Source organism: Vidua chalybeata, chromosome 3 (genome assembly GCF_026979565.1).
Source record: "Vidua chalybeata isolate OUT-0048 chromosome 3, bVidCha1 merged haplotype, whole genome shotgun sequence".
NCBI lineage: Eukaryota > Metazoa > Chordata > Aves > Passeriformes > Viduidae > Vidua > Vidua chalybeata.
In genome coordinates, this window is record NC_071532.1 from 59081483 (window position 1) to 59103644 (window position 22162).

At 35.7% G+C, this 22162-nt stretch overlaps 1 protein-coding gene across 4 annotated transcripts in view; it reads left to right on the forward strand.

Moving 5' to 3' along the window:
• The window catches only part of EPB41L2 (erythrocyte membrane protein band 4.1 like 2), a 108502-nt gene that overhangs the window by 68998 nt on the left and 17342 nt on the right, over positions 1–22162 (forward strand). For 2 of the 4 annotated variants that reach the window (XM_053937767.1, XM_053937769.1), the window contains exons 7-13: positions 2370–2445; positions 3912–4130; positions 4579–4666; positions 5918–6070; positions 7133–7230; positions 11725–11897; positions 13450–13631. In XM_053937767.1, coding sequence (XP_053793742.1) covers positions 2370–2445; positions 3912–4130; positions 4579–4666; positions 5918–6070; positions 7133–7230; positions 11725–11897; positions 13450–13631 — 989 coding nt within the window. Of the gene's footprint in view, positions 1–2369; positions 2446–3911; positions 4131–4578; positions 4667–5917; positions 6071–7132; positions 7231–11724; positions 11898–13449; positions 13632–15150; positions 15799–17724; positions 17758–17991; positions 18055–20768; positions 20916–22162 lie in introns of all 4 variants that reach the window. The other 2 variants (XM_053937770.1, XM_053937768.1) reach the window with 2 other exon arrangements.

The following is a 22162-nucleotide window of genomic DNA, read 5'->3' on the forward strand; positions in this document are numbered from 1 at the left end:
CAGAAAAAGCCTTTACTGGAAAAAAACCCTCACTGATTTTTTCCAGTTTAAATGGGATGAATCATGTTAATTGTATGCTGCTAGCTGGTTGGTTATATTGCATTCTTTTCTCTAAGAATGGACCTAAAATTGCCACAGAAGCATTTTTGATGTAACAAGTTGGCTAGAAAAATTTTTGACATTTCTGTAGCCCATACTACTGAAAAACAAAACAGAGAGCCTTATCAGGGACAGAATGCTAAATACAATTTTAAATCAGCTTTGGGGCTGTTTTTTTTTGTCTTGGCTACCAACTCTGTGAAGAGCCAGCAATAATGTGCATTATTATATGAGGACAACTATGATTATATGCCTCGTTCGTGCAGCTATTAAAAGTCTGCTTTTACTGTAAAGTAGAAATATAGACTGTGCACATTGTAATAAACTTGCTACTCTGTATTTAGGGGATAAATGTGCTTTCAGTAATCAGGTAAAATACATGGTCACCAGCTGTCCAGAAAATATTTAGTACAAAATCAACCTCAATATTTTTCAATAAATTAGCAATTTAATCAGTGTAAGTAGAGATACGATTTTTTTAAACAAAAAACAAACAAACAAAAAAAAAACCCCCAAAAAACCCCCAAAACAAACAAACAAAAAAAAACCCCAAAAACCACACTCAGAGGATTTATGCACTTTTTTACAGAGAATATAGTTTTTCAGGTTTTTTTTCTTCAAACCACACCTAAGTCTCCTGGCTGCAGTGCTTTCTGAAAGGTAGCTCTAGAAGTGCTGACCAGAAAGAGCAGCAGTTAAACAGTAAATTCGTATGTGACTAGTTTAACTGCAATTTTAGACCAGGAAAAACTTGCAGACTGGTTTAGTACATCCTTCATCCATTTCTCCAGCTCTGTTAGCATGACAGCTCTCCTTGAATGCTTTTTGTGTAGATAGTTTGGCCCTATTGCTCATACTCATCACTTTGGTTTACCCAATATCAGTGTCTTTTCATTAAATTATGCTGATTCCCTGGGAGATGATGGAAGTAGGTTAATCTATTCCATCATCAACTGTATTTGTTATGCTGTATCTATTCATTGCTGTTAGACTTTTTTTCCCAAAGTATTTTTGTCTTAATTCTGTTTTGCACTGCATTGCAGTAGGCAGTGCAGTGATAAATGAGACCTCATTTAAGGGTCCTGCCTTATTTTGTACACAAAATTGTGCAAAAACTTGATATCTGGGAATGTTAAGATACACTAAAACCCTGAGCTCTCAAAAAGAAATAGTGGCTTAGTAACCATGTGTAGAATGAGGTTCACACTGAAACAAAAATTGAAGTGCTTCAGTGAATAGCCATGTCTGAAAAACCAAAATAATTTTTTAAACGCTGGAAGACATTAGGAATTCTGACACACCTCTTTACCTTTAGTAAATATGGAATTTCAGAACATATGTTTTTTTAAGAAAGTAACCTTAAATAATGTCAGCACTTTTTTCTAGCATTGTGTTGAACGTGGCATTTCAGTCTTTTTCTGTTGCTGTAGAAAGACATATTTTTCAAAGCATGATTTATCTGTGTAACACAGATTTCTAAAATCATTTACTGTTCAAAATACTAACATTCTGAAAATGTATTTTAATTATTGATGTGTGACTTAGCTTTCAAATCTTAAAAATTTATTTAAAAACAGAGCTGTGACTAAAGGCAACATTTTATGCTTTTTCAAATTATTAATCTAGTTTTAGGCATGCTTTTGCTTAAAAAAAATGCATGTGTTATTAACAATTCTAACATATGAGAATTTAAATATCACTGCTATTGTAGTTGTTTAATGTGGTGTTTACCAGAAAAATATTTTAAAGTAGGAATGGCTAATATTTTGTTTTCCATGCATTTTCAATGAATAATTTATTATCTTTCTGTTATATACAACAACACAAAGCTCATTTTGATATCTCATGTTCACAGTTACTGTACAGTCTCTCAAACTAAGTTTAGACAGGAGGAGACTGTTAGCCTTGGAGGACTTGGAAATAAATACAAATTCAATGCAAATGCCTTTGAACACATAATATCTTCGAAGTGTTAATATACTATGGTCTTTTTCAAATTAAAAATGTCTTCTGATATTTGTGTAACTTACTGTAAAACATTATTCAAAAATAATTTTAACATGCTAATCTTTCATTATATCTGTGGGTCTCTACCTGCTAATGAAAATAATCTATGCTTCTTAATAATGTACAGTAAAAACCAGAAAAAAACTTCCATCAAGATTTCAGTGATTAGGATTTATTCTACTTTCTAACATTTTTCAATGAAGTTTTTTCTTTGCTTACTTGGACTTAATTGAGATTAACAATCAGATATTTCCCATGTTTAGGTCTACCTTGGATATTCACCTTTAATGTGAAGTTCTATCCCCCTGATCCATCACAGTTGACTGAAGACATCACTAGGTATGCACAGGCCCTAATTTTAAACTTTAAATTACTGTTACTGTAATTTAAAAGCCACATAGAATTTCTTCTTCAGTTTGTGTGTACTGTACACTGTAGATATTCTTGCATACATCAACTGCTTTTTGGAACAAGGTTGAAAAGGTAAAATGAAAACTTCTGGAAAAAACCTGAGCAAGAAGAATTAAATGATAAGTGGGGATATGATTTGGGCAGCAGGTAAGGTGCAAGTGATAGTATGTGAAAGAAGCCAGTGGTTTATTATCAGACTGCTGCTTTGTTATGAAACAAATGAGGGCATGGGGGTCTTGAGCAAAGCTCAAGGGATCCAAGATACTTCGGTAATTATCTAGACTACGTGGATGAAAATGTGGATTTACCCATGTGCTTTAAATAAAGCAATAAAACATAATAAAACCTGAAAATAATTATCTTCCAAATTTCTTAGATAGAAAATACTAAGCACCTAAAAGTAGGATTGCAAGGCTGATAACTGGGGATAGAGTGCAGGGAACTGATTAATTTTTCTCACGAGTTACAGGAAACTGACATACTTTGGTTTAGAGTTAGCTGACTCTGCCGAGGCAGGATATGTGTTAGTACTACATGTTGCATTGGATCAGTCTTCTGCACAAAATAAGATAACTATGCAAGTGTGCAGCTAATATATTGCTACAGATAGGGATTTGTAGCATCATCAAATGCATTTAATACAGAATGTATTTACAAGAAGTTGTGTGTATTTTCTTTGAAAATTTTCAGTGAGTTGGTTGGTTTTTCAATTGCGTGTTCAACTCATAAAAACATTTTTTTATTATATCTTCAATCTAAGTTTTACTAGTAAGACTTTATTTCACTTACATTAAAAAAAAATCTCTGCTAAGGGTGGGCATGTCTGCTGATGTTTAACTTGTTAAATTTGGTGGAAGGCTGTATACAGTACCTGAAAGACTGAATTCTAATACATACATGGTTTAAGAAAGGTAATTATGGTTTCAGTACTAAACTAGATTTCTTTTGTGTATTACATGATATGATTAGCATGTGAACTGCAAGGGATATAAAAGTTCAAAGCCAAAGGGAAATGTTAAAGAAATGCATAGCTTATATTTTTAAACCATAGATAACTACAGGCTACAATGTGAACTAAACAAGTTCCTAAGTCAGCTTTTGTTTAAAACTACATAGCTTTTTACTCATTTATATTGGAAATCAGAATTTTTCCTGCTTTTCACATTTTTTATGAAAGTAATATTGACCCTTAAAAATCACGTGAAATTTTCTGTGTGGTAGTAATGCTCAAATAATATAAGGTCATTATTAATGCATTTTCTTACTTTAAAACTCACTTAAGCCAATTACATGTATCTTGATGAATTCTGCCATATTCCTCATTATGTGCCATAGGTAACCCTTTCTTTGTTCTTCTTTCTCTTTGGTTGATCTTTTTTTCCTTTGTCTTGCAGGTATTTCTTGTGCCTACAGCTTCGCCAGGATATTGTATCTGGCCGACTGCCCTGTTCTTTTGTGACTCATGCCCTCCTTGGTTCATATACCCTGCAGGCTGAGCTGGGTGATCATGACCCAGAGGAGCACAGCAGTGATTATATCAGTGAATTCCAGTTTGCACCCAATCAGACTCAAGAAATGGAAGAGAAAGTGGCTGAGCTACACAAAACACATCGGTATGTCAGATACAGTGGGATTAAAAGAAGTCATCATGCTTTGTCACATTTATGTCAATTCTTCTAAGCGTGTGTGTAAAACTGCTGAGGTAAACTTATTGTTACTTTGGAAATAACTTCTTATGTAACTAAAAGCTCTTACTTTGATGTGTTTAGACAGTTGAGTTTGAAAATAGTAGTTGCACTAAGGTCTTGGTAGGGAACTTTTGGAAAAAAGTATTTTTATATGAATGAGTTTAAGCAACATACATCTGTTTGAAGGAGTGAAGGTAGAAATCTGTACTCAAGTAAAATAATATGCTGTGAAAGAACACTTCTCCTGTAGAGCAAAAATGTTCTTGATACCATATAAATGGAGGTTTTTCTATCAGTCTGAATTTCAGGATTCCACTCAGTTTTGATACATGGTTTCTTGCCAATAAACTCAAAGTTTGTTCAATGGTTTTAGGGGCTTGACTCCAGCACAGGCGGATTCCCAGTTCCTAGAAAATGCTAAGAGACTCTCCATGTATGGAGTGGATTTACATCATGCCAAGGTATTGGGGATTGGGTTTGTTTGGTTTTGTTTTAGATAGACATGCTAAGTATTAAAGAAAATAAATAACATATATATAGACTATTTTTAAAAAAGTCATATGCTTAATTTTTGGCTGTAGGCCTTTATCTCTTGGTTATAATAATTACTCAGTTTATAACTCTAACATCAGTAGAATTTATATATAAGTTTATTTAGTGCATAGACATGTGCAGCTTGGAAATAATATTTCACTCCTAAGAGCAAATAAAGACATTTAAAATGTCTTATTTTTTATGACAAAGAGATGTGGGGCCAATAAAGTAAAGCCTAAAGGAACATGTAATTGTTTTCATAGTACCATGAGAGTTAAAAAATATGGGGGGGAGGTCATGGGGGAGGATTTTGGTGCTTTTTCCACTTCCTGGGGTAGGTCAAATCAAGTTTTCATTTCAAGTGGATTTTTTTTTTTTTGGTTAAAACCTCAAAAGGCAAACTAATAACCTCCTCCCACTCCCTCTCATAAATACAGAATCTCAAATCATTAGGAAATTTAAGGTATTGTAAGCATATCAGTCTTGCATTTAAAAAAGAAAACCAAGACTTTTAAGTACTGGAGAAATGTGGTTAAATATTGTTTTGTTAGTTCTGCCAATGAAGCAATTCCATAATGACAGTGCTGGCATTTGATGTAGTTGACCTGTTGTTGGGCAGGACATGAGATTCTGCTGTATTGTGTAGTGTATCAGTAAATGATTAGTTTTGTAGCCCATAAAACTAGCATCAAATGCTGTCAGTGAAAAAGAATGCTCAGAAACCTATCCATTACCTCCTCTATCTTTGCTGGAATAGTACATGACTGTAAAAGACCACCTTGATCACCAGCTTGTTCAGACTTCCACTGACTGCTATAAATGGGACAGGCCTGGTTTTCATTTTTCTTATTTTAATATTTGTTGAAATTATTGCTAGCACATACACTGGCCATACCTTTCCTGCTTTTAAATTGTTAACTTAGTCCCTGTTACCAGAATATTGAAGAATTTCCCAGAACTGTGGCATATGAATGCCAAAACCATTACTTAAGAGTCCAAAGTCTTTCCTATAAAATGAATATACTTGGCTATTTCTGATTTAAGAATCTCATTGTCAGAGTCAGGTTTGCATATGAAACATGTCCCAATTATAATAGTCCCTCAAGGTATGTCAGCAATAATTACTTGTTTGGGATGTTATTGAAGTGATTTTTATGAAATTGTCTCATACCTGGTAGGATTCTGAAGGTGTGGATATCATGCTGGGTGTATGTGCTAATGGTCTGCTGATTTACAAAGACAGACTCCGGATCAACCGCTTTGCTTGGCCAAAAATTCTGAAGATTTCATACAAGCGAAGTAATTTCTACATCAAAGTTAGGCCAGCAGAAGTAAGTAGCACCTTTCAGTCTTGTTTCTTCTGTGAGATCACTTCTGTCCAGCAACAAGAAAACATCCTAATTTTTTTCCACAGTTGTCCTCATAAGCTTATGATATCTTCAAGCAGAACTTACAAGTGTTTTTTTCTCTTCAGATTCTAATGACTGTATTAAACACCTGTCTTGATTAGTAAAGGCAAACCAAGAAGAAGATCTATTTTCTTTTTTTTAAATAGAAGCTGTCTTGTTATTTTATTGGGTTTTTTAAGCAAAAAGCTAGTTACATTGGCCGTATTCTGACTGTGCAAACTTGCAGTCCTGGGAGAGAGCCAGCTGCTCTTCCTCTTTGGTATAATTGTCCACTAAATGTCAGCACCTTAAGTTTGTGTCTGCAACCAGAGGCTTGAGCTGTTCTGTAGAATATTATAACTTTGCTAGCTGCAGTGGAAGTAGTGGATTCAACTTTCTCTTCAGTTACTGCTAAAAGTTTCTGGGAATAGCTGAAGGGGCTGTGTGCATGTTTACATTTTGAACCCTTTGTAACAGGAAATTAAAAAAGTCAAATACTCTAATGCTTTTTAAGTTTATACTGTAAAATGTTTAAGGTGGCTTTTACTGTGTGAATAAATAAAATAAAAGAGACATCCAAACACCAATTTTACAATACTTACATTGTAGTTATGTAAGTTTTCTAATGCAGATGTATTGTTCTTGCATTCACTTATGCTGTTCATGGATGAAATATTTTTGCTAAGAAAGTATTATATAGTGATACAGATCATGTAAGTTTAACACTGCCATATAGATTTCAGATGTTTATTAAATCCAAGCAAAGTGCAAAGCACAACCTGCTGTATAATTACTTCATGCAATTTATCCACCATGACATAGCCCACCAAGTATAATTCTTTTAAAAGGCTGGAAATTCTGACATTTAAAAAAAATAAAAAATCTTATGAAGTCTTATGGCAGGAATATTACAGCTTGATACAGTAATGGAACTATCTGAACTCTACCTCTTAATTATTAGCCAGCTTAAGGAAATGGATTAATTTATTTGTGGATTCTTTCCAGCTGGAACAGTTTGAGAGCACTATTGGGTTCAAACTGCCAAACCATCGGGCTGCTAAAAGGTTATGGAAGGTTTGTGTGGAGCACCATACTTTCTTCAGGTAAATGATAATTCTCTCCTTCCCCCACTTTGCAAGGTGTGCTCATATCTTTCTTTTAAAGGGTGGAGGAAAGTAAAGATTTCCCCCTTCTTTGCCCCTTGCAGTATGACCTCTTAGACAGAAGATACCCTGACAATAACTGACCCCAAATTACCAATTCCTAAAGTCTCAAGTACAATTAACTGCTTTATCCAAACTTCTAGAGTGCTAAGAGGATGGAACTAAACAAGTGGTCATGGAGCACAGGAGGTATGCAAGAACTGCCTGGCCTCAATCCTGTGCCATGTGCTCTGGAATGACCCTGCTTTAGCAGGGAGGTTGGACCAGATGACCCACAGTGGTTCCTTCCAACCCAATACATTCTGTGATTTGTGGTCTGATTTCTTGAGAGACTGACTTTTCAGAATGACCATCTAAAAAGACCTTATGCATCATCACAAGATGGACTTGACAGTAATCTTCATTTAATTAATTTGAACATTCTGCTGAGTGTAAATCCTTCTAGCTGAATTTTTCCTTATTTATGAACTAGGTTGAGTTCACAATCATTCTTCAAAAAACAGAATCACTTTAAACAGGCTATTTGTTTATGTAATAATCTGTAACATCCTCTGCATTTTTTTCTCCAGCAATTGAGGAACACAGAACAATGAATTGGTCATTGAAACTATGATCTATTTGTAAATGAGCACCTTAACAACAGGCCTCAGAGTTGTTCCTCTGTCTACTTGCTCCACTGAAAAGGATTTTGACATTGTTTAATTTTTATAACAATGCACATTCCATGAGGGTGTGCATGTGCTCCCTGCAGCCTAGAAGCCACAGATTTAGGTTGAATCTCCTATGAATTGGATAGGCATTGAATCTGAGTTTTTTCTTCAAAGCACAGTACCAAGGGTGTGTAATGGTAAGCTTTCTCCTTCAGTAGCCTGTTTGTTAAAAAAAAAAAAAACAAAACGGTTGTGTTTTAAAGTAGATGCAATCCTGTTGCTGAATATGCTTACTAGACAGAACTTCAGAGAACTTGGGGACCAGGAGGTCTAAGCAGATGATTACTGGAACTGTCTCATTGGATGGTTTTCAGTGTTCAGGTTCATTCATTGGATGTAGCATGTTCTTGAATGCAAAGGTAGAACTTAGGCTGAAATTGCCAAATCTCAGCATAAATCAGTCTCCAAATGCTTAATTTAGAAGCACTTATTTTTTAAATCCTGATCCGACATTTTTTTTCATGTTGATGGGATTCATTTATTAACACAGTCTAGCATTTTATTCTTCTTGAAAATTTGAAGTCTGCTTTGGCTGGTGGTGTCTATTACCACAAATAGCATGCAGTTCTGTCTACAGTGAAGAGTTTATTAATACTCTTCAAATAACTCATGCAGTGATTTGCTTTGTTGGTAAGATGTATTTCCTAGTTTTATAGTAATAAAATAGACCTGAATAAAGAAAAAGCAAATCTTATGGAAGTCAAAAATCCTAAACTGACAACTACCGTTTGCAATTCTGAAAGCTTGCAGGAGCGTTAATAGCTATGAAATAACCTTACTACAGAAATTCTGACATAATAAAAATAATTGGATTTTATTCCAATCAGAAGTGGCTTTTCCTAACCAGGAATGACATTATAACAAGAATTATGTAACAAATACTTGAACCATTCTGTAAATCCATATACTCCATTGATGTCATCAGAGACAAAATCCTTAGAACCTCTCATCCTGATTTAAAAACAGTAAAATAAAGCCAGCTCTATCTCCCTTCAAAGATAAAAAGCAGAAAGCAATTGCTACAGTCCAAGAGACTGTAGCTCATCCAGAGCATGTGTAAAGCTTGTGTATGATGCCACAGTAAATTGTATACAGTTTAGATGCCTATTTTTAGCTTCCAAATCTCTTAGCATGCCCTATATAACATGGTAAGATTCCTTGTGTTGTCTTTTGTGATGTTTCAGTTTGTCTCAAATAATCACATTAAGATCTGTTCTTATAGTGTATAGGAATTTCTCTAGTATAAGAAGCTATTTATAAAAATTGTAATGAACTGTATTGAAAATGACTACCAAAGGGCATTATATTCACTTGTTATCAGCTCAAACTTAGAGGATTCCAGTAGCATTTTCAAACAGCAGCAATCTACATAAAAAATGCAGTCAAACCATATATCTACATAAAAATTTTGAGGTAAGCTTAGTTGGCAGCTCTGGATCTTAACCACTATCTGCGGAGACATGCTTATATGCATAACACTTTGTGATGTTTTATTTGATATTTTCATGATTTTTTTCAGCGTCTCCTCAGAATGTCTTAAAGTAGTAAAAGCATAGTTTTCAGTTATATTACATAATTAAATCTGTAATACAAAAATCCATTCAAATAGCCTTAATCAGGAAGTAATTAGTTCCCTTGTTTTTTCCACATTAAAAGATTAAAAGTTTATCTCAGCAGGGTGGAAGATAAAAATGGCAGTTAATGCTGTAACCTTGCCAAGAATGGCAAATCAAGAACTGAAGAACCTTGGACCCTTTTATCCTTCTTTGTCTTAGTACATAATGCACTCCCTCTTGGAAATAATGGGGAGAAAGACTAGTCTTGAATTGTTTTCTTTATAAATGTTGGAACAGATTAAGATTTAAGTGCATTCATATGCATCTTAGACATGGGGAATTGTACACTTCTGGTTATTGCCACAATAAACATTCTTTCTTAGGGAAAAGGGGGAAGATGTTTTTAAGATTTTGGTTTACTACTCATTTCCTATTCTCATTTGATTGATATGAAATTAAATTAATTTATTCCCACATCTAGTTCTCCTTTGCTCATGAGGGCAATTGGTGAATGATGTCTCCCTGTCCTTATCTCACCCATAAGCTGCTTCTTCTTACATCTCTTTTGTCCAGCTGAGAAAGGGGAGTGTCTTTCGTGGGGCCCTGGTATCAGCCAGGGTCAGCTCACCAGAGCTCACTGTTCTGTTTGCTAGCCATCTGAAAATTCTTCAGTTTTGCTGAAATGCATTTAGAATGATTGTTGTAGTCTTCAGAACCCAGTACTGGATAGTGCCTTAACATATGCTGGATTGGATTCCACTGACACAGATATTTCTGTGCAAGTGCTTCAGAAGAGGGGAACAAAGTCAAAGTCAAACAGTTTGGACTCTTGCTTGCCCATCTGTGCCATCCTCAGTACAAATGGCACATGAATTACTGGTTCTGCTTGAAAGAAGTTGATGTTCAGTGAGCTGCTCATTCTTTGCAAATTCTCAAATCAAGAAGCTTTGTCTGCAATAATCTGATAGTTTTATACAGAGAGAGAGAGTAGGCCATGATGGGTGAGCATGTATTTCAACATTACATTGATCCAGAAAACAACTTCAAAGGCCTTTCCAGAGAAGTGGGGACTGGGAAGAGTTTCTTGCAGTGATGACTGTTTGCTTTATCAGCAAGGATGGCAGTGGACCCTCAGTGTTGCAGTTGATGGTCAGTTTTCAAAAACAACGTACAAGCAATAGGGTTAGATGAGTATGATCTTGAAGTCTGAAGTTACTGAAGGAAATTTAGGAATGTAGAAAGGATGGGATGTCTTCAAACTCACATGATGGTGGCACAGAATCACAGAATCAACCAGATTGGAAAAGACCTTGGAGATCATCAAGTCCAACCTATGACCTAACACCACCTTATCAACTAAACCATGGCACTAAGTGCCACATCCAGTCTTTTTTTAAACACCTCCAGGGACAGTGACTCCACCAGCTCCCTGGGTAGCCCATTCTGGACTTTCTGACAAGGACTCCAACACTTATGGTACAGATACACGTACCCAGCATTAAAAGTACATATAACTCTCTTTCTCACCCTTTTCACAATATGCTTCTTCCCCCACTCCTTATATCCAGCAAACATCAACCTATATAATTTTATAAATGACATTGTAAAGAAACTAGATTCTGAATTTAGGCTGTTAAACTTTTTGCTGTTGGGTAACAACTCTCCAGTCTTCTCAATCTTTTTTCACTTGACATTCCCTTTTATACACCTTTGAGATACCTTCCCTAACTTTGAGGAAGAGCAGTTGCTATATTGGTACCTCAAAATATAGGAGAGGCAGTGGGAGTGGGATGTTTAGCTTTTACTATAAGTAACATTCTAAGGAGAGATCTGAGAGGTATTCTACATGACCTATAATGGCTTCTGCTTTCAGCTTTTTCTACAAAAAATTAAAATTTAACCAAGATAGCAGCAAAAGACAAGAGTCCCAGATGCTTAGTCATGCTGTGGAAAAATGTGATGGTTATCAGCATTACTCCAACTGCAAACAATAAATAACATGCATTGTTTTAAAGATCTTTGAAGAGCTTACACTAGAATCCTTTCTTGAAGAGCACAGATTATGCACTGTGAACTGAAGCTGAAGTACAATAAGTAGCTTCAAATTACCTCATTAAATACTTAAGATAAAGCCTTTTAAACTGACTTTGCTCATATTTCCCTTTCAGACTTCTATCACCAGAACAGCCTCCCAAAGCGAAGTTTCTGACCTTGGGTTCCAAGTTCCGTTACAGCGGCCGTACACAGGCGCAGACACGACAGGCCAGCAACCTCATAGACAGACCAGCTCCATACTTCGAGCGCACTTCCAGCAAACGTGTTTCCAGAAGCCTTGATGGAGGTATGAAATTTGAGTTCTTTTTTCAGTGTTTTGATTACACTAAGTGTCGTCACTCTGACCTGACCAACATTCGGAAATGTTAATGTTACGGATGGCCAGAAAGTCATTTGACAGATTTATGAATTTCAATTTCTAAAGCCACTTTAGGTACTTGTCAGTGTTAGGTGACCTAAACATTAAGTTCAGTCACTGCCTAAATGGTATGGCACTGCTGTGGGTATATGGAGTTCACTATATTGGGTATGTAGCATCTGTGTACACTACTCATGCCTTCTTGAAGGCATAGGCACACACTACAGGCTCTTAATAAAATCTTTTGGTCAGTGGCATCTTTTGAGATCTAGGTTGGTCTGAGCTTCTCTAAACAGAAAAGGCTGAATGAGTTGTTTCTTAGAGTTTTCCATCCTTTTGTTCAGTATTTTGCTATCCTAGTATATTTATTCAGTACTTCAGTGTTTAGTTAAACAGTTTTACGTTCACTTTGAATAGCTAAAGCGTGGGGGTTTTTTTTGTCATTACTGGTATTTGGTCTTTTTGAGCAGAAATACCTTCTGCTTTATTGGAAACAGGCATTCTTTCCAAAGGCAGGTATAGCAGCACTAAGTGTGAGAGATGTAAAAGCACATGTCTTACTCAAAATCACTTCTGCAATAATATATAATAGAAAAACACTTCAGCAAAATAACATGAAGCTTGACTTAGATTCAAGCATGCACAACGTCACTGGAATAAAAGTGAACAATGACAGTGATGTGAGTTTAGCTACAATGGAGCTGTCAACTTTATCTTATTTTCTTAAAAAATCTTTTACTTAGAAGAGTTTGTATCAAAGTTGTATTTATTAAAACTCCCTCATTTAATGAATTCTCTTCTATTTCATTACTACTATTTTGATTAAGCCAGTCATCATGATTTAAAAAAAAGAGCCACCCTCCTCATTAGTCCTGTTAGGCTGAGTCAAATAAGAGGAAGATAATTTAAGGCCTTTTACTCTCTTGCGCTTTGACTATATTCAAGTATACATTCTTAATATTTTCCCCTTCCATTTTTTGCAAGTATATAGGGAGGAAAGTTCTTACTTTCACTGAGTTGTTTGCTAAAATTCCAGTGAAAAATACTGTGACAGTTATATGCATAACTATTTCTAGATTGCATTAGAGTAGTCCTCTTAAATAGTGAATTTCCACAATATACTCTTTCATATTTCTCTCTCTTTTTTTTAATGGTGATTTTTACACTCAAAAGAGCAATACCTTCAATTTATCTTCCAAGACTAATCAAGAAGTTGATAAATACTTGTCTGATACTGTGAGGGTCTTTTCCATACATATTAAGTGCAAGTTTTCTGATGGGGTGCTTTGCTGTTCATACCAGTGCAATGGGAACCACAGACCTTTTGTAAAGCCAAGAAGCTGAAAAATACTGTATCACTCAGTAACTAGCCTGTGTTGATCATTGCTGACATAATCATGAAGTGTTTTTCCTAAGAAGATTGAAAACTAAAATGTTTCAGCTGATCCAAATTAGCCAAAATTATTTTGTTCTCTAATAGCTCCCATGGGTATTTCAGACCAAAGTCTTGTAAGAGACTTTTCTGCTACTGGAGGGCAGGCTGCTGGAGATAAAATTATTGATCTTGAAGCTGCTGGTCAGGCCAAGTTAAAAGAAGGTGGCAGAGAAGAAGATGAAAGTCCACTCAAAACTCCACAACTAGAATTGACTCAGGATGGAAAGGTATGTGTGACTTTCACACCAAAATTATTTATTCATGTGAATGTGTGCATCCATGTGAGGTTATTTAGTGTCTATCTCTTCTGAGTATCATATAGAACACTATATTAAAATATTAAAATTGTCAAGTGCTTTCTGTGTGCTTAACTTAATGTAAGCATATGTAAGCAAAAGAGAATACAAACTTCTAAATGGCACTGACCTAGAGTTTCTTTTATTGCTGTAAATCTATTTTAAATGTTCAATAAGCTTGCATGAGTTCTTGAAAAAATGTTTCAAAGGGTAAATCATGTTTGATTCACTTCCTTAGTTTGTTTAGACTTGAATAAAAATGTTAATGTACCATGGTTATGTACACTCTACGGAGCTGGGTATATTATGATTGAGTTTTTTTACCATAGGTAACAATTTTGTTTTAGTAGCCATTGCTGAATTATTGCATCCTTTAAAAATTTGTATGTTGACTAAGGTATAGATTTCTGTGGAAAGTTAAGTACTGTGATCTGTTCCTGTTGCAATTGTTTGCTTGTCTTGTTTGTTTGAGCTACTAGGGGAATAGGTCAAAAAATTTAATCTATATTTTGTATGATATGATGTAAAAGTTTCCTCCCAAAGTGCCAGTGCTGCTTATTCTCCCTTGGAGAACATTTCTATTTCAACAATTATCCAGAACTTATTTTAATATTTAAAGAGTAATTTTGTCCTCAAACATTTTTGCAAGTTAGCTACCCATTTTATTCTTGGTGAGACTGCTAAGTTTCTCTCTGCAGTTCATATGTTCCCACTGCATTGAAGTGTAGGAAGAGAACAAATACCACAGCTGCATTTTTTTGTTTGCTGGCAAGTTGAAATAATTTTGAAATAGCTGAGAAAAAAGGCATACACAGTTTCTTTATGGGAGAAAAATGGTAAAATAAATTACTATGTTTTGCCTTTGGGCTTGGTTAAATGGTGATTCTCCCTTGTTCTCAAAGTGGTGTATCTTTCAATATTTTCACCAGAACAGTGGTGGAGGGGAAGGCAGTATTTTGGGAGGTTGTTCCAGAAAGCTGTTCAGTACGGTTTTGTTACATATGCTTATTCTGTGAACAGCTTTTCCTCTTTGCCCTAGTGCAGATGTTTCTTTTCCTTTCTAGTTCTCTTTAAGTCTTAGAGAAAACAGCTATAAACCCAAGAAGTGCCAGCTTGTCTTTCGTGTACTGCACTGTCCTCTGACCTTTCTGCCAAAGCTCTGAATGTCTGTCTGCTTCCATCTGTTTTAAGTGACTACTACAGTTCAAAAGTGCACAGTTCTTTACAGCCTGAGAACAAAACATTTGTAATGGGTTCCTTTCATAATCCACAGAAGTAAACAAGTTGGCTGCTTGTAAAACACAGCGGGATTTTTATTTCTATTGCATTAGTAAAGCTATCCCTTCTTCTAAGTACAAGTTTTCACTAACTAATAATTTCTCTTTTTTCCCCTCTTCATGTGCCTTCAAACTTGCATTTTTGTTGTGCTTTCATTTTCCACTGTGCACAGAATTTTTTTCTTCAGCTCACTCACGTACACCCGTCATCGCTGCCCATCTATTCTGTGTCATCCCATCTCACAAACTTGTCACCTGTCCCCGAGATCGACATGCTCTCAGATATTTCAGAGGAAGATCCCTTTGAAGAGCCCGTCCTTACCATTCCAGACATTTCAGAGTGCAATTCCATAGAACAAACATCAGATCATAATAAAACCAGAACAGCTTCACCAATTAATACCTTTGAATCTATGAGACCCCTAGCTAGTCGAGGCTCCCCTGCTGTTGAGGGAAGAATCCATACAAATGACTACAAAAGCACTGAGTTGTGCGTGTCATTCAGCTTCTTCAGATGCCTTTCTTTTAGTTTCCGTTCGTTGCTTGATGAGGATGGCTATATTACTTTTCCTAGCCTTCCTGATGTTTGCATTTCTTTCCTCCCACCTGGCCTTCAGCACTATATTCCTATTACCTCTCCTTCCTTCATCCCCTCTTTTCTCCTTGTCTTTGTCCTGCTTCTGTCTGCTTTCCAGTCTATTCCTTTTTCACTCACATTTTCCCTTCCTCTCGCTCTGTCTCTCTGCTACCTGGAGCCTAAGGTGACTTCCTTTAGTAGCTCTAATGGCAGTGACCTGAATGACAAAGCAGAGGAAGAGGAGGTGTGTAATTTTGCTGCTTAAATGTTGACACTTGCACATTGCATTTATGCTTGTTCTCATGAGGCTTGCTCAGTTTTGCACACTTCCTAGTTTAGAGGTGTGTCTGTGTACATGCCTGTAAATACATATGTCAATACACAAACGCAAAGGTGTATATCTATATCTTTTTAGCATTTCTCATTTGTGAAAAATTGCCATTGTGGGATTTTTAGTCAATAAATAGCTTATGATTTTTCTGCCTAATTTCCTACAGCATGCATAATCTCATTGAATTCCACAGATACTGAGCTGCAGGTGGACTTGCATTGTAGTTCAAAATGTTAATGAGGACATAAAACTCAATACTGAAAGTGCTCTGTGTAACAATCGATATGTTATTTGATACTATTTGCAAGTTCTATTTGCACTGTCAATTAGTTTTAAAATGCCTGTCTCCCGCATGCATTGACTGGAATGCACATCTCTGAAGTTCTGTTTAGATCTGAAAAATGAAATTCCTAAAAGCTGAATTCAGAAAACTGTGAATACTTTAAAATCAGTGTTTTGATTTCAGATGTTTCAGCTCTACAAGGGTGTGTGCAAAGCTGAGTCTGTCCAAGGCACTTTTTCTTTTTTCTTACATGCTTTGATTAATCTCTAGCAGCAGTTGAGATTGATTTCATTCATTAGCTGGGATGGCAGGTTATGTCAGACTGTGTCACTGAAATCTGAGCATTCTTTAGAATACACTGCTAAAATGTACAGAAGCCTCAGTCACACCAGTATGTGCTCTGATCATCTGGAGTAGCTGACATACTGCCTCCTTTCCTTATGTCTGCTGCTCATGTTACAGCAATACCACTAGAAAAAGGTCTTCTATTTTGATCCTCAAAGAAAATATTAAACCAATTATTACAGAATCAAAATGGAGGAGGATCCGTTTAATGTTACATTTAACAAAGTTTGCTAAACCGATGTACATATTAAAGACATGCTGAATATGACATGATGCCATTATAATACCAGTCTAAGTATAAAATAATGAAAAACATGACTTTAAGATTTTCTCAATTTTTCTGTAGCCTAATCCATTCAATAATTTTTAGCGTAGTTACAGAAAATACAACCCCAGATAAGTCAGAAATTAATAAAAATATTATATGTACTATGTCATTCACACAGAATCCAAAATGCAACAGTATGACAGTAAATCCATCTTCAAATTTATGGATTTGCACAGTGTTGACTTGTAAATCTTTTCCTAAGATTGCCAGTTGATATTTGTACTTGTGGAGAGATGACTGGGAAGTGGTTCACTTTTTAAAGAATGCTCTTCCTTAAGGCATTCAGAATACTTGGAGATAAGATATGAAGATTAGTTACAGAAAATTACAAACAGAATGAATTGCAGTTTAAAAATAAATACATTCACTTAACAAGGGGTCTATGTGTATATGTGCAAATAGTTCATCCCAAGACAACAACATTCCTAAAATTTAAGACAGTTTGTAAATACTAAGTGCTAAAGTGTTTGACTTGAACCCTAAACTCTTTTCCCAAAAGAACTCCTGGATTAGATTCCATTTTCCCATCAATTTGTTGCAGAATTTAAGTCGCTTACCATATAAATTATGCATATCATTTTCGTTTGTTACTCATTCTTAAATTTTCACCTGGGAAACAATAAAAAGTGCAGCAAGAAAGGGACACAGTGTGAAACTTCCATTTTTCATGCCACTTATGCCAAAAAATACTTCAGCCATTCTACAACAATGTAGGTGCAAGAAGACCCAAGTCGCTTAATTTCAACATCTGGGGCCGAAAAAGTAAAGGTCTGTAAAATCCAGCACGCTTTGCAGCATTTACAAAGAGGTGAAGCCTCTGCGTTAGTCTGTAAGCCAGTGTTAACACTTCCTTTTCTTGATAATTTGTCATGCGCTCGCACAGGTGGAATATGAAGAGGAGGAAGCACAGCAGAAGGTGCTTGGTTGTTCTTTTCCAATTGAACCTGGCTGTGGCTGCCTGCCTTGTTAGCACCCTAAATTTTCTGTGGGTTGTGTCTGAATAGTGCCTTTTCACCTCACCATTTTATTTCCTTTATTTAACTGTCTGATTGTAAGGGTCCTTTTTTTATTTACTTGCTGGTCCATTTTATGTTCTTTAAGTTTTGTTTTGTTTTTGTTTTCTTTTTGTTTATGTGGTTCAATTTCACAGATCAGTTCCTTGAGAGTAGACGGGGAAAATATTTATGTCAGACATAGCAATTTAATGTTGGAGGTTTGTATGTAATACAAAAAGTACTCTCCATTCTCACGGGCTGCCAGGCTGCATGGGATGGGAGGTCACCTGCAGGCTGTTACGGCCACACTGCATGAAGTGCATGGGGAAAACTGGCTTGGAAATGTTGCATGTTACCATTATAGTTTCTGAGTTTAAACAAAAAACAAACAAATGCAAAATACCCACAACCAACCCTCAGCTTGAACACTGAATGTAAATTTGTGTATTTTTGCTAAATGTTTTCAAGGTGGCAACTGGGAATAATAGCCCTATTTAGATACAGCAGGCACATGGGTGCAATTCATAATTATAAATGGATATTTGTACATTGTACCTCAATGTTTGCACATTCAGACGAGTAGGGTTTCCAGCTTTTGCCTGTTTAATCAACCTTCCCCAAATACATTAGCTAAATAAATAGAGTTAGTAAGGGGAAAGCAGTAAACGTATAGAAAACTAATTCTGGTTCTGACACTGGTTTTAGGAACATTGAAAAATGATGCAAAAAACGGAATGTTTGGATATCTTCTGAAATATTTGCTTTTTTTTTCCTTTTCAAATGGAAGTAATTTTTGCTTCTTGAAGGTTGGTTTTCATTGCAGATGAGCAACAGCAACGAGCTTTGAACAGTATGTTCATGTGCAGTGCACTGTCACTGAAGTAGAGATTTTTATTGTAAGAATTTTCATATAGATTGCTGATCTCAATTATTTTATCGGAGACTGTAGTTATTATTAGTATCATTTAACTTGTGGTTAATAACTTAAGCTAGTAACTGAAGATATTTTTAAAAATCCTACTGCTGTCTTTATTTCATACATCCAGATGGGGCTATAAATAATTCCCTTTGTCACAAAACCAGTTTTTTGAAAATCATTGGTTTTGTTCAGTAATAAGGAGATGTGTGGATCGCAGTAACCCAACTAATGTTTTATGGCTTTTTGCAGCTTTTTGATCACTATTGAAACTTTGCTTGTGTATCACTTACTGAAGCACTGAAAGTGTGCATTGCATAACCGTGCTTTGATCAAGCCCAAGAAATGTGCCTTGTGTCAAGCCAAGACAGGTCTTAAAATAATGACAGGATTGTTATGAGCTTCAGTTGTGTAACAGAATGCCTTTGGCATAAGATTTTACTTCACTCAGGAAATACAAACTTTAGGGGGACATATTTAATGTCTCATTTGTTAGTCCAGGATGAAAAGTGGTCCTGTGACAATACAAACATACAGAGTTGCCAGAAGGGGACAGGTTCAAATGTTCAAAATGCATGCAGGCTTATCCACAAGGTTAGGAAATAGATGTGCAGCACCAAACCCTTACTGGGGCTGAACATGCAAGTGAAAAGAAATTAAAACCTAAGGAGTTTGGTGTGGGTTTTTCATGATTTAATGTGAAGCATCTTTGCATTGCAATCACTGGCAATAAAAACCCTAACCTAAATGGTAGATTTTAGAACATTCTGCTAAAAAGTATTTAAAATCCTTGAAAAAAATCCAGATTCTTTACCTATATAATTATTTCTGGTTACATTCTTTTGACAAAACTTCCTTAATAATTTTGTCAGCATTGGTAATATTTCATTTCAATCTTCAGTCTTTTAGTACTAAAAATGGATCTGAGGCTGAAACTTGAATATAACTATAGAATACTACTGAAAAAAAATATTCTTGTGTTACAGTGAGCATAAGCAACATGGGCTTTTCTTGAGGCCTGGGATGCTGGAAGGAGGACAAATTGTGAAAGCAGGGTGAAATCTGCTTCTCCTAACAAATCCCAGCCACTGTATTTAGAAGACAATGAATTCCCAAGAAAGCTAAGCATATATATTTTTGTCTGGTTACTAGAGCAGTTACATTTTGGCATAGCTTCTGAACCTTACCTCTGCCCTGTAGCTGATACAAAGTGAAATAATACCTTGTAATAATTTGATCCAAGGTGCTGCAGTTTGGCCTTAATGGTCATGAGAAAATCCAATTCACAATGTGGCATTCCCTTTGGCACTGATCTATGGAGGCGAAATTTAGATCATTTTCTTGGTACAGGCATGCACAAAAAACTATTCCTACTTGTCTGTCTACTGTCAGGTTCTTAAAAGTAGAATTGGCAGGTAACAGGTTTTAAGTCTTTAAATCTGATTCTTCCAGTGAGTTTAAGCCTGCACGAGAGGCACAATGAGTTGTCTCTCTGAAGCTAAGTAGGCATTAGCTCCTTGTATATTTGGCCTTGTAGTATTGTGTTCACACATGTATTTTTCATAGAGCTTGTAATACCAAGAAAGATGCATTTTTATGCTCCTTGGGTTAACCTATTCTTTCTTACAGCTACCTTCAGTTATGTTAGCTGTGCAGTATCCTGAAACATTTGTGTCTGTGATTACAAATTTTAGGCGAAGATAAACAGCTCCTGGAAATTTTTGGACAAAAGTAGCTCTTTGCAAAAACCATGTACAGCACTATTTCCCTTTGCTTTAAAATATGGAAGAAACAGTGTATGAGTAAGACCTTTACTACAAAAACAAAACCAGAAAATCTTGGTCCTTTATAGTATTAAACATTTTTATTTTGAGGCACTACAAAGGAGGTCACCATTTCAGACACAAGGCACTTTTCTTGGTTTGGCTGCTTCTATTTCTTTTTTTTTTTTCCCCAGTTAAGTTGGCTTTTGTTGTCGTGTTTTGTCCTACTTTGTTTTATGTTGCGGGTTGCTAGGACCTGGATAAGACCCAGGACGACTTACTGAAACACCAGGCTAGCATTAGTGAGCTCAAGCGCAATTTCATGGAATCCACACCTGAACCACGCCCAAATGAGTGGGAAAAGCGGCGTATCACACCTCTGTCCCTACAGACACAAGGGGTATGTCACTGCACACACCTGTCTGCATGCCTTTCCATGACACCCTCTGTGTCATACAGCAAATGCAGTTTGTCCTTCAAGTTAACACTTTGTCTGATATAATATTTGTTTATACTAAGTATACATTAACTTTTTTACCATTACTATTGGACCTGACTTTAAAGAATGGGTGGAATTTTATTCTTCTACATGAACAACTGAATGAGAAGAAAACAGAAGTGATGGCAGCATTTTCCTGTATGTTAAGGCTATTTTAAATTTCACCCTGATTTACACAGATTGATAGAAATAATTTTTCAGTGACAGTAGAACTTTTCCTTCCTTTTCTATATCTTTATCTCTTCATAGACAGCTTGTGCATAAATACACACACAGTCTGTGTTTTGTTTCAGAAGGACTTTATGTGATCAGTTAATTTTCAGTGTTGACTTCAGGACACATTTAATGCAGTTGTTAAAATTTACCTATCTTAGTCTTTAAAAGTCGGTAAAATGAATTTATCTACTTCTCTCTACCTCTCCTTTCTGACTGAACTTTGAAACAGCAGTATGGAATACAGTTTTCTACAAATATCACCTTCAATGCCTGTAGCAAGAAACCTACCCAAATTTCTCATGTTGTTGTGAAACTTTTAGTTCTATTGGGTTATTAACTGTTTCTTTCATACAGTAGATGAGTACATCAGTCTTTCAAATCAGTTTGTTGTGTTGTTGTCCTTGTCTATCACCATGGTTCCCACCCTTCCTTCCCTAAATGTATTTTTGTCCTATCCCCTTAAATTCTTCAGCTTTCTTTTAGTCCACAGAAAGGTGAGCTTTCAATTAAGCAGGCCTGATGCTACAAAATTATTTTTGATAATAGGACATTATTTCAGTAAGATCTGTAAGCAAGCTGAACTGTGAGTATGTGCATACAGAGAACACAGCAACTAATTACGCATCACTTCTTTATTTTGTTAATTTGTGGTTACTGACAAGAAATTCCTCAAATTTCTGAGTAGTACCTTAATATTTCTACATATAGTGGTATATGCACAAGTACAAATGTTGGTCATATTTTCAAACATTCATGACACAGTGATTGATTTAATAGCTATAAATACATTTTTGGTTGAAACAGACATTTATGTAAAAGTGTAACTTAATTTTTATTACGTGGTTGTGTGTATTTTCTGTATTGATTTCTTCTCTTGAAGCTGAGGGCCTTGCAAGTTACTTTATATCTGGTGGTTTGGGTTTTTTTGCTCA